The sequence below is a fragment of the Neofelis nebulosa genome, chromosome 2 (genome assembly GCF_028018385.1).
Source record: "Neofelis nebulosa isolate mNeoNeb1 chromosome 2, mNeoNeb1.pri, whole genome shotgun sequence".
Lineage (NCBI taxonomy): Eukaryota > Metazoa > Chordata > Mammalia > Carnivora > Felidae > Neofelis > Neofelis nebulosa.
This window is the reverse complement of record NC_080783.1, coordinates 2,979,952-2,995,028: the sequence shown is the minus strand read 5'-3', so window position 1 is coordinate 2,995,028 and position 15,077 is coordinate 2,979,952. Positions and strand designations below refer to the sequence as shown.

General features: G+C 47.6%; 1 protein-coding gene across 5 annotated transcripts in view; it reads left to right on the top strand.

Annotated features, from left to right (window-relative positions):
• Window positions 1-15,077, top strand: part of SCLY (selenocysteine lyase) — a 32,374-nt gene that overhangs the window by 13,915 nt on the left and 3,382 nt on the right. For all 5 annotated transcript variants that reach the window (XM_058699676.1, XM_058699654.1, XM_058699658.1 and 2 more), the window contains 6 exons: window positions 2,971-3,098; window positions 3,305-3,469; window positions 4,423-4,529; window positions 10,993-11,029; window positions 13,424-13,507; window positions 14,037-14,139. In XM_058699676.1, the coding sequence (XP_058555659.1) occupies window positions 2,971-3,098; window positions 3,305-3,469; window positions 4,423-4,529; window positions 10,993-11,029; window positions 13,424-13,507; window positions 14,037-14,139 (624 nt within the window). The remainder of the gene's footprint in view (window positions 1-2,970; window positions 3,099-3,304; window positions 3,470-4,422; window positions 4,530-10,992; window positions 11,030-13,423; window positions 13,508-14,036; window positions 14,140-15,077) is intronic.

Here is a 15,077-nt window from a genome sequence, read left to right as displayed (position 1 = left end):
AAGCATCTGACAAAGCGCAACATACGTTCATGATAAAACATGACCTCAACAAAGTAGGTTCAGAGGGAACGTACCTCAACATAATGTGAAAAACCCGCAGCCAACAACATCATGCTCAGCAGTGAAAAACTGAGAGCTTTCCCCATAAGATCAGAAATGAGACAAGGCTATCCACTCTCACCACACAGCACTGGAAGTCCTAGCCACAGCACTCAGATCGGAAAAATAAAAGGCATCCAGATTGGTAAGGAAGAAGTAAAAGTTTTCACTATTTGAGGTTGACGGGATACTCTACACAGAAAACACCAAGAACTTCACACACACACACACACACACACACACACACACACAAACCTACTAGAAATGATACATGAATTCAGGAAGGTCACAGGATACAAAAGCAATATGCAGAAACCCATAGCATTTCTATATGCTAATAATGAAGTAGTAGAAAGAGAAGTTAAGAAAACAGTCTCATTTACCATTGCACCAAAACCAGTAAGATACCTAGGAATAAGCAAACAGATGGAAGACCTATCCTCTGAAAACCATAAAACACTGAGAAAAGAAATCAGATGACAAAGATGGAAAGACACTCCATGCTCATGAGTTGGGAAAAGAAATATTTTTAAAATGCCCACACTACCCAAAGCAGTCTCCACATTTAATGCAGTCCCTATGAAAATACCAGAGCATTTTTCAAGAACTAGAACAAACAATCCTAAAATCTGTATGGGATCAAAAAGGCCTCAAATAGCCCAAGCAATTTCGAACAACTAGAACAAAACTAGAGGTAATACAACCCCAGCTTTCAAGATATACCACAGAGCTGTAGTGATCAAAACAGTATGGTGCTGGTGCAAAATAGACACATAGGTCAATGGGCTAGAATAGAAAACCCACAACAGAAATCAACCCACAATTATATGGTCGATTAGTCTTTGACGAAGTAGGAGAGAAGATGACATGGGAAAGAGACATTCTCTTCAACAAATGGTGTTCGGAAATCTGGACAGCTACATGCAAAAGAACGACACTGGACCACTTTCTTACACCACACACACAAATAAACTCAAAACGGATTAAAGGCCTAAATGTGAGACCTGAAACCATAAAAATCCTAGAAGAGAGCACAGGCAGTAATTTCTTTGATGCCAGCCGTAGCAACTTCTTTCAATATATGTTTCTGAAGCAAGGGAAACAAAAGCAAAAATAAACTACTGGGACTGCAACAAAATAAAAAAGACTTCTGCACAGTGAAGGAAATAATCAACAAAAGAAGAAAAAAACTGCCGAATGGGAGGAAATTTTGCAAATGATATTTCCACTAAAAGGTTAGTATTCAAAACATATAAAGAACTTATACAACTTAACATCAAAAAATCAAATAATTCAATTAAAAAATGGGCAGAAGACATGGCAGACATTCCTCCATAGAAGATCTCCAGATGGCCGACACACGAAAAGATAATATCACTAATAATCAGGGAAATGCAAATCAAAACCTCCGTGAGATGTTGCCTCACGCCTGTCAGAATGGGAAATTTAAAAATCACAAAAGCAACAAATGTTGGCGAGGATGTGGACAGAAAGGAACACTCATGCACTGTTGGTGGGAATGCAAACTGTGTAGCTACTGTGGCAAACGGTATGGAGCTTCCTCAAAAAATTTAAAATAGAATTACCGTATGATCCAGTAATCACGCTACTGGGTATTTACCCAAAGAATGTGCAAAGCCTAATTTGAAAAAGTATAAGCACTCCTATGTTTGTTATGGCGTTATTTACAATAGCCAAGATATGAAAGCAGCCCAGTGCCCACTGATAGATGGACGGCAAAGATGTATATATACACCATGGAGTATTACTCAGCCATAAACAATAATGAAATCTTGCCACTTGCAACAACATGGATGGAACTAGAGAGTATAATGCTAAATGGAACCAGTTACGCAGAGAAAGACAAATACCGTATGTTTTCACTCATACGTGGAATTTAGGAAAGAAAACAAACAAATTCAAAAAGACAAACCAAAAACAGACTCTCAACTATAGAGAACACACTGGTGGTTCCCCGTGGGCAGGTGGGTGGGGGGAGGGGTGAAACAGGTGAAGGGGATTCATGAGCACGGAGTGATGTATAGAACTGTTGAATCACTACATTGTACACCTGCCACCAATATAATACTGTAGGTTAGTTACAGCGGAATTAAAATTTTTAAAAATTTTTTGAGAGACAGCATGCATGTATGTGCGAGCAGGGGAGGGGCAGAGAGAGAAAGAGAGAGGGAAGCCCAATAGGCTCTGTCAGTACAGAGCTAAATCCCATGAACCGTGAGATCATGACCTGAGCCGAAATCGAGAGTCGGACCCTGAACCGACCGACTGAGCCACCCAGGTGCCCCTAAGATAAATTTTTTTTTAAACAAAGATGCCCTTGGGGCACCTGGGTGACTCAGTTGATTAAGGGTCCGACTCTTGCTTTCTGCTCAGGTCATGATGTCATGGTTCGTGAATTCAAGCCCCACGTCAGGCTTTGCACTGACAGTGCGGAGCCTGCTTGGGATTCTCTCTCCCTGTCTCCCTGTCCCTCCTCTGTCTCTTTCTCACCTTCTCTCCCTCTCCCTCTCTGTCTCTCTCAAAAATAAATGCATAAACTTAAAAACATAGGAGAGAAAAAAGATGCTCTCATGAACTAAGAGCGGCTTACCTCCTCTTGGGCCCCTCCGGAGCCGCACGGGGAGTGTGTCCCACGGACGCTCAGCGACAGAAGTGGCATGAAAGGAGCCCTCAGGTTGGCTGTTTCTGGGCACCGTGATAACGGGTGGCTTATACTCCTTGATCGGTTTTGGAACTTTTACAATCGGTTACTTTTTAATGTGGAAATACTTCTGTTCAGCTGTATCTAAATGAACTTTCAGCAGAGGTTATTTCGTAAGATTAACCTCGGTCCTTGGGTCTTTTCCTCAGCGGTCACCTTTGTGCCGGTGTCCAAGGTGAGCGGGCAGGTGGAGGTTGAGGACATCCTGGCCGCCGTCCGCCCGGCCACGTGCCTCGTGACGGTCATGCTGGCCAATAATGAGACTGGCGTCATCATGGTGAGTTGTTTATCCTTTTAAGAAAACGTAGTGCGGGATGAAGGGAGCCCATGCTCTGCTTGATTTTCTCAGGCACCACACCTGGGGCCTCTTCCTCTCGTTTTTCTTGTTTGTCGCCTGTCCTCCTTCATGACTCTGTGTTTCTTTCACTGGGTTTTCATGAAATCAAAGCAACAGCCTCAACTGTTTCTTTTTCCCTGCTGCAGCCCATTGCTGAAATCAGTCAGCGAATCAAAGCCCTGAACCGGAAGCGGGCAGCTTCCGGACTGCCTGTCATTCTGGTGCACACAGATGCCGCGCAGGCCTTGGGGAAACGGCGCGTGGACGTGGAGGCTCTGGGCGTGGACTTCCTGACCATCGTGGGGCACAAGGTGCGTCCACAGAGGCCTCCTCCCCGCCGTGACCTCGAGGCTCACCTTAGAGCAGGGCCCACAGCGCCACTGATCATCCGTTTGTCATCCAGGGTGCCCGGGGGACATGGTGCAGCAGCCTGCGGCCCCCGCCCGCGGGGGCTAAAGAAGGGGGGCCAGCAGCAGCTGGAGTGCCGTTTGATGCGTGGCACAGCGGGGAGAATGGGGCAGGAGGGGCCGGCCAGGCAGGGCTGTGGGAGGGTACCGAGGGCTCAGGTGAGACACAAGGCAGGTGGCTTTAGCCAGGTAGTGAGTGTTCTCTGCCGTGGGCAGAGAGTGCCTGCAGACCCCTCGCCAGCCCACTCGTGTCCCCCGCCTCCGCCGCCCCGGGGACGGAAGAGGTGGGGTTCAAGACGTTGCCTTCTCTAACTTGATTGAAAGCGCGGCTCCTGAACGCAGAGGTTCAGCTCTTTACGGTGGAAGAGAGAAACGTGAGCAGGGAACGCCCTTCTGAGGCTTTGCTCATCTTTCTGGCAGTGGACCAGAACCTCATGTAGTTTTAATCCTCTATTTTGAAGCATGGTGCTCAGCTAGTTTCCAAAGGAGTATGTGTGCCGGCCTGACGCCGTGGCTCTTAACTGATTTTTGCAAAATGATGATTCAAAAACGTGGAGTCGTACCCAGGAAAAGCCCTTGGCAATCGCTAGTTCCAGCCGCTCTCCTTTTATGAACTCTGTTCTGTGATGTGCAGTCAAGCTGTGTTGCCACTGGGCTGGGAACAGGAGTGCAGGCTCCGTCCTGGACCCCGAAGGCGATTTTGACTCCGGCACGTCCAGAATGGTGACAGGTAGCACGGCTGTGGGGCTTACACAGCACAGAGAAGATTTCTCTGGGTGCCTCCAAGCACTCAGCACGTGTCCAGAGTAGGAACTCGGAAGGTTCTTGTTGAATAAATGACCGACCTTTCTTTCCAGTTCTATGGTCCCAGGATTGGAGCACTTTACGTCCGTGGACTCGGTGAACTTACCCCTCTGTACCCTATGCTGTTTGGAGGTGGACAGGAACGGAATTTCAGGCCAGGGTAAGATAGAAGGTTAATAGAAGTTTCTGACCTCCTGGTGATGCTCTTGGTCTGTAGGGCAGTAACTTGTCTTTGTCTCTTGGAAGAACTGTAGTAGCCCATTCTCTGTCACTACTGAGTCAGAATTTGCCCCACTGATGGATTCTGCACTTGGGACTCCCAGATCTTTGGTCTCTATGGGGATGATTCAACACGGGAGCCCTCCTAACTGAGATGTACTGCTGTTCTCATGACCGTGGGATGAGCGGGGCTGCACAGAAGCACTTGTTTCCTTTCTGGCAGCTCCTGTGTCCCCATGACACACAGTGGTACTTTAGCCAGGACCACGCCTTTTATCAGAAATGCTAATAAGAAGAAGAAACCAGAACATGGTGGTGGGTTCCTTGGGTCTTCTTTTGCGTCCTTTCTCCTGACTTAGAACTGATGAAGCCTGCAACCCAGAAACACCAATGGAAGTGTCAGCGAGGAAAAAGAAAACGTAAAGAAGAACTAAATGGAAATTTTAGAGCTAAAAACTACAGCAACCAAAGTCCAAAGCTCCATGGATGGGCTCACCAGCAGGATAGGGGCACCAGAGGAAGGAGCCTGTGAACCGAAAGAGAACAACAGAGTTACCCAATCCAAGCAGCAGTGAGGCAATAGACTGGAAAAAACTGAAACCATGCCTCAAGGACCTGTGGGACTATAACAGAAAATCTAGCATTCATTTCATTGGTGTCCCAGAACGAGAGGAGAAAGGGCGGGGATGAGAAAGAACTTGAAAAAAAAAAAAAAATGGCTGAAAACTTCCCAAATTGGCAAGAGACATATACCTACAGATTCAGGAAGCTGAACAAACCCCAAGCAGGATGAACCAAAGGAAATCTATGCCAAGGCATATAGTTAAACTTCTGAAAATGAAAGCCAGAGTAAAAATCTTGAAAGCAGCTAGAGGGAAAAAAACTGACACCTTTCCTATAGAGTAAAAGTAATTCAAATGGCAGTGTATTTCTCATCAGAAACCCCGGGGGGCCAGAAGGAAGTGATGCAATATGTTACAAATGCAAAAAGCACTGTCGAGCCAGAATCCTGTACACAAGAAATACCCTTCAGGAACAAAGGGGAAAGCAAGACATTCTCAAGGAAAGGAAAGCTAGCAGAATTTGTCCTCCGAAGACCAGTGCTAACAATGACACAAGGGAGTTCTTTAAACAGAAAGGAAATAGTAAAAAAAGGAAACTTGGAACATCGGAAAGGAAGAGAAGGGAAGGGAAGGGAAGGAAGCAAGCATGTTATGGGTAAATAAAATAGGCTTTCCTCTTGAGTTTTCTTAATTGTATTTGATGGCTGAAGCCAAAATGATAGCACTGTCTAATGTGGTTCAAAATATATGTGGAAGAAATATTTAGGATAATTATAAATGGGGGAGGGCTAAAAGGATGTAAATGGAGGTAAGGTTCTACTCACTGGAACATCTCAAAAATGTTCAAATAACCCACAGGGAGGTAGGAAAAAGAAAACAGAGAAATAAAAAATAGAATAAACAGAAAAAAAATTTTAATGGCAGACCTAAGCCCTAACATATTAATTACATTAAACGTAAGTGATCTAAATGTAGCAATTAAAAGACAGAGCTTGGCAGAGTGAATTTTTTAAAAAATTGACCTAACTATAGTTGAGCCTTGAACAAACAACACGGGTTAGTGGTGCCAACCCCTGCACAGTTGAAAATCTGCATGTAACTTTTTAAATTCCCCCCAAACTTAACTGCTAATAGCCTACTGTTGACTAGAAGTCTTACTGACAACATAAGCAGTCAATGCATATTTTGTATGTCACACGTATTATACAGTATATTCTCACAATACAGTATGCTAGCAAAAAGAAAATATGGCAAAAATTATGAGGAGAAAATACATTTATAGTACTATAAAAAACCTGCATAAAAGTGGACGCATAGTGTTCAAACCTGTGTTGTTCAAGGGTCAAGTATATATGCTATCTTTAAGAAACTCACTTCGCATATACTGATAGAGGCTGAAAATTAAAAAATGGAAAAATATGTATCAGACAAACCTTAATCAAAGGAAAGCAGGAATGGCTATATAACATTAGATAAAGGAGACTCTAGAGCAGATAAAATTACCAGAGACACAGAGGGGACATCATATAATGATTAAAGAGTTAGTCCACCAAGAAGTCCTAGCAATCCTAAATGTCAATGCACTGCACGATAGAGCTGCAAAATAGTGAGAGGCAAAAACAGATTGAACTGAATGAAAAGAGAAATAGTCAACCCACAGTTGCACTTGGAGACGTCAACATCCTTCTCTCAACAACGGATACAACAACTAGACAAAAGTCAGCCAGGATATGGAAGAACTCAGTCATACCCAACAGCCAGCCGATTGAAGTGTTTAGAACACTTCATCCGACAGCAGCAAAATATACATTCTTTACAAGTGCCATAGAATATATACTAAGATAGACTGTTCTGTGCCATTATACAAACCTCAATAAATTTCAAGAACCGAGGCACCCGGTGGTTCAGTCAGTTAAGCATCTGACTTTGGCTTGGATCGTGGTCTCACAGTTCTTGAGTTTGAGCCCCACATCTGTGCTGATGGCTCAGAGCCTGGAGCCTGCTTTGGATTCTGTGTCTCCCTCTCTCTCTGCCCCTCCCCCACTCATGCTGTGTGTCTGTGTCTCCCAAAAATAAAACATTTTTTAAAATTAAAAAAAAACTACAATTCACTTAATATGAGAGTAGATCATTTAAATAGCTTTATAATTATTAGGAAAAGGAGATTCATTTTGTAATTAAAAATTTTTTTTAATGTTTATTTTTGAGAGAGACAGAGACAGAATACGAGTGGGTTAGGGGCAGAGAGAGAGGGAGACACAGAATCCAAAGCAGGCTCCAGGCTTCGAGCTGTCAGCTCAGAGCCTGACGTGGGGCTTGAACCCACGAGCCGTGAGATCATGACCTGAGCTGAAGTCGGACGCTCAACCAACTGAGCCACCCAGGCGCCCCATTTTGTAACTTTAAACCCCCCCAAAAATAAATCTCCAGGGCCAGATAGTTTCATGAGAGAATTCTGCCAAACATTTAATGAATTAACACCATTTCTATGCAGTCTCTTCTAGAAAAGTGGAGGAAGGAACATTTCCCCAATTCGTTTTATGAATTTATACCCAAACCAGACAATGGTGGTATAAAAAAATAAAACTATGGACCAGATATCCCTCATGAATTCAGATGCAGAAATCTTGAACAAAATATTAACAAATGGAATTCAGCAATATATAAAAATAATACACACACCACGATAAAACAGAGTTTGTTCCAGGAATTCAAGGCTGGTTCAGTATTCAAAAATCAATCTATGCAATATAGCATAGTAAAGAAGAAAAATAACATCATTTAATGTAGAAAAAGCATTTAACAAAATTCAACATTTATTCATTAAGAAGTCTCACAATGATATGACCAGAGAACTTCTTCAGTTTGAAAAGGGCATTTACAAGAAAATCTACAGCTAACATCATACTCAGTAGTGAAAGCCTGAATGTTTACCCCTATAATCAGGAACAATCTGGGGATGTTCACGCTTACCTCTTTTTCAACAGTTCTGGAAGTTCTAGTCAGTGCAGAAGGCAAGAAAAGGAAATATGAGGGATACAGATTAGAAAGGAAGAGGTAAAACTGTCCCTGTTTATAGTCTTTGTAGAAAATCCCAAGAAGTATGTAAGAAAACGCCTAAGACTGATAAGTGAATTCAGCAAGATCACAGGTTACAATACAAACATACAAAAATCAACTATATTTTTATACATTGGTAATGAACATATGAACAACAAAATTAAAAAATACAATACCATTTATAATCACTCAAAAATAGAAAGCTAACAAAATGTGTACAGGACTTGTAAGCCAATAACTACACAATGTGGGTAAAAGAGAGCAAAGATCTAGATAAGTGGAGAGATATACTCTGTTCATGGATCAAAAGACTCAGTATATAAAGATGTCAATTCTCCCCAAACTGGTAAATGTTTAGTCCAGTCTCTAACAAAAACCCAGCAAGTGAACCAATGGAACAGAATAGATACAATCAGAAATATGCCGAAATGATTTTTGACAAAGATACAAACGTAATTCAGCGGAGGAAAGATTCTCTTTCAACAGATGGTGCTAGAACAACTAGACATCCTTGGTCAGGAAACCACCCTCCATCTAAGTCTCACACCTTATGAAATATTAACTCAAGATACATGATGAACTTAATGTAAAACATAAAACTATAAAACTTTTAGAAAACAAAAACAGGAAAACATCTTCAGGCTCTAGGGCTCAGCAAAGAGATCTTAGACTTGATACCAAAAGTATCCATAAAAAGGAAAATTGATAAACTGAACTGCATCGAGATTTAAAACTTTCACCCTGCAAAAGACTTTGTTAAGAGGATGAAAAGACAAGCTGTGCCCTGGGAGAATAGGTTCTCAAATGATGGCTTCAACAAAGGATTAGTATCTAGTATATATAAAAAACACTCAAAATTCAACAGCCCAAAACCCCAAACAATTCAGTCAAAAAATGGGCGAAAGACATAAACAGGCATTTCACTAAAGAAGATACACAGACAGCAAAGAAGCACATGAAATGATAATCAACATCGTTAGCTATTACGGAAATGCAAAAGAAAACTTCAGTGAGCATCATCCGACACCTATCAGCATGGCTAAAACAAAACCCTGTGACAACACCGAGTGCTGAGAGTACAGAGACACGGCATCACTCATACACGGCTGATGGGAGTTTGAAGTGGTCCACCCGCTCTGGAAAACAGCCTGGCAGTTTCTTTTAAAATTAAATATGCACCCATCATACAACCTAGGAATTTCACTCCTGGACATTCATCCCAGAGAATGAACACTTGTATTTACACAAAAATCTGTACACGAGTGTGTATAGCAGCTTTATTTATAATAGCCCCAAAGTGCAAACAACCCAGATGTCCATTAATGAGTGAATGGCCTAAAAGGCTGTGGCACATCTGTACTGTGGACACTACCCAGTAACGAGAAAGAATTCACTCTTGATACACGCGACAGCCCAGAATCTCCGGCGAGTTATGGTGTATGAAAAAAGCCAATGCCCCAAAGTTATAGCTCTCTAATTCCATTTATAGAACATTCTGAAAATGACAAAATTAGAGGTGGCAGACAGATTAGCAGTTGCCAGGAGTTAAGGAAGCAGTGGGGCTGCAGGGAGGCTGGTCTGGTTATAAAAGGCCAACGGGGGGACCTTTGTGGCAGAAATGTTCTGTATCTTATCCGTATCCTGGTTGTGATCTTGTGCTATAGTGTTATTAGGGCAAAGCTGAGTGACAGAATGCCTCTATAGTATTTCTTATAACCACATCTGACTCTACATTCTCTTAAAAAAAAAGAAAAGTTTAAAAAAAAAAAGGGGCAGAAAGTCAGGTGTTCTGGAAGCTCAGTAGGTGGACAGGGAGGGGGAAGCAGGGTTTGCATTGCTCTAGATGGAGGGTAGAGGGCTAACTGAACGCCCTGAGGGAGGGAAGGCTCCAGGTTCTACAGGGGGCCCTGACTCTTCCACGTGGGCAGCCCCTGCCCAGGCAGTCACAGGTGGTAGGCCTCTGAGAGGTGCTCTTGGTCTGGACGAGCTGCCCTACAGGCGAGTGGGGTGAGGTCTAAAGAGGGAATGTCCCAGACCTGCCCCAGGTGTCAGAGCCCGTCTCCAGGGACACAACTGACCAATAAACTTGTCAAAGGGAGCTCAGCAGGGTCACGTTACCTGTACTACCCTGCTCTTTGAGTTCACTTGTCCCCTTATCTACTGGGCAGCAAGCAGCCGCCAGCCCCAAATGTTTACGAAAACTTTGTGTAGCCAAAACTTAAAATTAAGAAAACTAATAAGTTAATGAAAATAGAGCGAAGAGTTCTGCTTTTAGCTTGTTAGATCTGAGCGAGAGCCACCCGCCTGCAGGGGCCCTCCTGTCCCTCTCCTGCACACACACAATCTCTAATAACAGAAGATTCGTCCCGTATGATAGTTGAGAGGCTTCAGCTGAAGGGAGCAGTGTTGAGCTGAGGTCTTTGGACCCCTGCCTGGTTCGACAGGGAGGCCCAAAGAGGCAGGCCCTGGGGTCTGCAGTTGGAGGAGGGGTCTCTCCTGGGTGGGAAGAGGATCCAGACAGAATGGTCACTGCGGACACCCAACATAATATTGCCCAAGATGGGCCGTGTCAACTGGGACTGGACCGGGAGTGTCCACATGGAGGGTTTGGGGGCCTACGGCTGCCACTGAGGCAGCCACATGGCACATGTCTAGGAAAAATGTTGGTGTAATTTTGTTTTTATTTTAATTCATGACTTCTGCAGACAGGATTCCTTCCTGGGACACTTGCTAGTTGCTTTGCATGGAAATAGGATTGAATGAATCCCTTGTCTCTTACAGGACAGAGAACACCCCAATGATTGCCGGCCTTGGGAAGGTAAGCCTTGCTGAGCTTGGACAGGTGAAGCGGGTGCTTTGTCTCATGTGTAGGAAAACCTGAGTCTTGCTCCAGGGGTGTCCCCTTTACTCCCCCATGCACAACACCCCGACACCTGATGTGGTGCAGCGGGGGGAGGCTTCCACAGGGGACAATTCTGGGGCACCAGCTGGGTGTCCTACAGTTTAACTCAACTCTAACACTGTCCACCTGGAGACGGCGTCAGACCCTGCAGGCCAAGTGCTCAGGCCCCCAAGACTGCCCCCACCAGCCCCATGTCACACGCCAGTTGTCAGTCCCAGCAGCCAGCTATAGAGCTGAGGTTCCCGTGACCCCCTCCTCGGGTTCAGTTAGTTTGCCAGAACGGCTCACAGAAGTTACAGAAACACTTTGCTCGCTAGATTATTGGTTGAGTGTGAAAGGATGTGATGAAGGAGACACATCCGGACGGAAGAGACGCGCAGGGCAAGGTGTGGGGGAGGTGCAATCCCAGCAGCACCTGCATGTGTTCAGCAACCCGGAAGCTCTCTAGACCCACGCTATTGGGATTTTCGTGAGGCTCTGATCAGTCCTTCACTCCATGTTTAGCGCCCCCCCCCACCCCCTCCGGAGAATGTGTAGCGGGGTGAAAATTCCAAGCCTCTAATCATGACTCAGTGACCAGTGCCCTCCCAGAGCCCACCCGGAGTCTCCACGTTAGAATAAAAGATCCTCGTATCTCCTGGGAAATCCCGAGGGGTTTAGGAACGCTGTGTCAAGAACCGAAGTCCAAATACTAGAACAAGAGGTGCTCCTAGCTCTTACCACTTAGGAAATCACAGGGGTCTCAGGAGCTCTGTGCCGGGACCCAGGCACTGAGGCCTATTTTTTTCCATCATCTCCTGATCTGTTTCCCCAGGACTTTGGGAGAGATCATGTTCGTGAGCCCAATAAATGGACTGATGTTAGAAAAAGCCTCAGATTATATTCATCATCCCGGAAGTATACTTTCTGAGTTCTGTGGAGCGGGTTGCACGTGCTTAGCATTGAAAGCAAAAAGCTCTTTCCTCAGGCCTCTGCTGATATGAGAAATATAGTCATGTCTTCACAGCAGAGGCCGACGGTCAGGCCCACAGGTTTGCTGGGCCCCCGGGCCGCCCCGGCACCCCCCTGGTTGTCCTTCCAGGGTGGCATTTGCAGCAGGAGATCCCGTATGCTGGCACCTCAGCTCCCTGCTGCAGCTGCACCCCGGCCCGCAGTCTCTGACTGTCCCCCCTCTCCCGGCCCAGGCCCCACTCCCTGGAGATGACTCCCAGGCCGGTCCGGGTGTCCTCCCGGCTTCCCTCCCTCCCTGTGCACTTCCCGAGGAACCGCCCCTCCTGCCTGTGTCCTCCGTGCACCTCCTCCTGTGCCTCTCCACTAGAATGTTCCCAGCTTTCCAGACTGCCTTTCCCGCCGCCCTGCAGCCTCCTCCCCAGCCTTCCCACCGCCATACGGCCTGCCGGCCAGCCAACCTCCTGATGCCCCCCAGCCTCCTCTCCACAGCTAACATCGCCCTCGGGGCTCTCCCCCCGTCCTGCAGCTCCACCACCAGCCTGTGCTCAGGGCTTTGAACTTGGCATCTCAGGGCAGGTCCTGACCTTTCTCCTGAGAGACCCACATCCCCCACTGCTTACTTGGCATTCCCGCTGGGCGGGCACACGCGTCTCCTCCCTGGCTCCCCTCCCTCTCCATGGTGCCTGCCGCCATCCAGCACCTCATTGGAGAAATCTAGGAGACGCCTTGTCCTGCCTGGTCCTCGTCCCCTGCACCAGATGAGCAGCCAGTGAGTCCTGCGTCCTGTCTCCACAATATACTGAGGTCTGCGGCCTGTGCGTCTCCAGGGCCTACCCGTCTGGACTGGGTCATCCCCATCTGTAGTCTGCACTTAGCTCCTGATCCTGTCTGTCCTGGGCGCCCCGGCCTTGTCCCCCTCCGTCACTCTGTGCTGGGAACACACCTGCCCCTCCCTCTCCCTCTGCCGTGGCCGTGAACACCCTCACTCTGTGCACAACCACCCCCACACCCCCCCCCCCCCCCCGCCCCCGTCTGCATGATGCTGTCCTCGTCTCTGGAACGGAGCTGCTGGAACCGGCAGGATCTCTGGTGCCGGGAGGTGTCAGGCAGGGCCTGATAACGTAAATTCCTGTTGAACAGGTGAAGATAACTCTTCCCAAGCACGTATCCTGGCCCCGGCACACGGTCGCACTCAGTAAACATGATCTATTCCTGATGTTGCAGAAAATGAGCACTGTGAGGAAATGTCACTTCTCTGTTATCAGTAAACCTCACCTCCGCTCTTGAAGGCTGCTTTATTCTCCTTTGTTCTAGGACAACTGAGCATACTTTTTCCCTCTGCTGTTCCTGTGTCCCCAGGCTGCGGAGCTGGTGACCAAGAACTGGGAGGCTTACGAGGCCCACATGAGAGACGTTCGTGACTACCTGGAGGAGAGGCTGCTGGTGAACCCTGGGATCCGCGGGACGGGGTTGGGGTGGGGCTGTGAGCCCGTAATCCGCGGGGGCGGGGCATGCGGTCAGCCCCATCCTTCCCCGGTTGAGGGTGAGGGTGGAGGTCGGTGCCACCCCAGGCAGCAGCAGACAGGGCAGGGGTTGACTGGGTCAGGGGGCTTTGAGGACAATGAGGGGGAGATTGGAGGACAGAAGCCCGAGTCCGACGCCCCCCCCCCCCCCCGGCCATGGGCTCTAGGCCTGTGGGCCGGTCTCGGCCGCCGCGTGTGGGAAATGCCACAGAATTAGTGTATCTGGGGATTGCACGGGGAAGAGCCACCGTATTCAGAACTTTTTGCCCTTGTTAACTTTGCTTACCAGTTTCCGTAACTATTATGGGTCGCTGCTTATTGATGAAATCATTATTTTATGTGACGAGGTTGGGATTTTGTCTTCCAGAAAAGGCTCAAGGTCAAACCGTTGATGGGGGTTGGGGGAGGGGCTTTGAGACCGCCGTTGAACACCCCCGTTGATTTTTCAGGCTGAATTTGACAAGCAGAGAATCCATCTGAACAGCTGCTTTCCAGGGACTGAGCGACTTCCCAACACCTGCAACTTTTCCATCCGGGGACCCCAGCTCCAAGGTGACCAGGGTCTGTAGGTCCCGCGTGGGGTGGTGGGCGCGGTGGGAGCAGAGGGGCTGTGCCCAGCACTTGGTGCTCCGGCCAGTGCGGGGCACCGGGAGCAGCGCAGCCTTGCTGTCCCCAGGAGGCTGGGCCCCTGTGTGCCGCTTCCTGCTCTCCCTGCCTGGGCTCACTGCTCTGGGCAGGCGGCACCCCGGGCACAGCGCCCGCCCCAAGCTGATAGGGAATGAGGTGACAGGGACTAGGCTTTAGATCGGCTCGTCCATTTCTGTCAGCAGGTTTGACACAGTATCTTATGAGGATAAGGGAGAGGAGAGGGGTCAGCTTTAAAATTTGGCCCAGAGTCAGGACAAAGTGCACGTCTGTGGGGTTTGTTCGTTCCTGCGATGACAGGTCTCCCCTGCTGGAAACCCAGGGATGAAAATCAGGCCTGGCTCCCCCAGTGCCCTGAGGCCAGTTCCAGGGCGCTGACCTGCCTTGTTTCCCAGCACAGGGGAGCCTCTCTGCAGAGCAGTCCTGACTATGTAGGGAGGAGGTGGTTGCCCCCTGGGCAGGGAGGAGCGCAGGCCTTCTGCACCATGTAGGGGGGTGGCTGCACTATGTAGGGGGGCGGGGGGCACAGCCGTGACCACAGCGGTTGGGAACCTGGGCTGGATGCTTTCTCGCTGCGAAGGAGCCTAGGCTGTTGGCTGCCTCTCCGGCTCGCCTTGCTGTGGGAAAGAAAGTTCCTGTCACCTTCCCCATTTTTGGGGGGCAGATGTACTGTATTCAGTGATGACCTATGTTAATTTAAATGAGACAGATTTTGGGTTTTTTTTGTTTATTTATTTTTGAGATGGAGAGAGACAGAGCATGAGCAGGGGAGGGGCAGAGAGAGGGGGAGACACAGAATCCGAAGCAGGCTCCAGGCTCCGAGCTGTCAGTGCAGAGCCTGATGC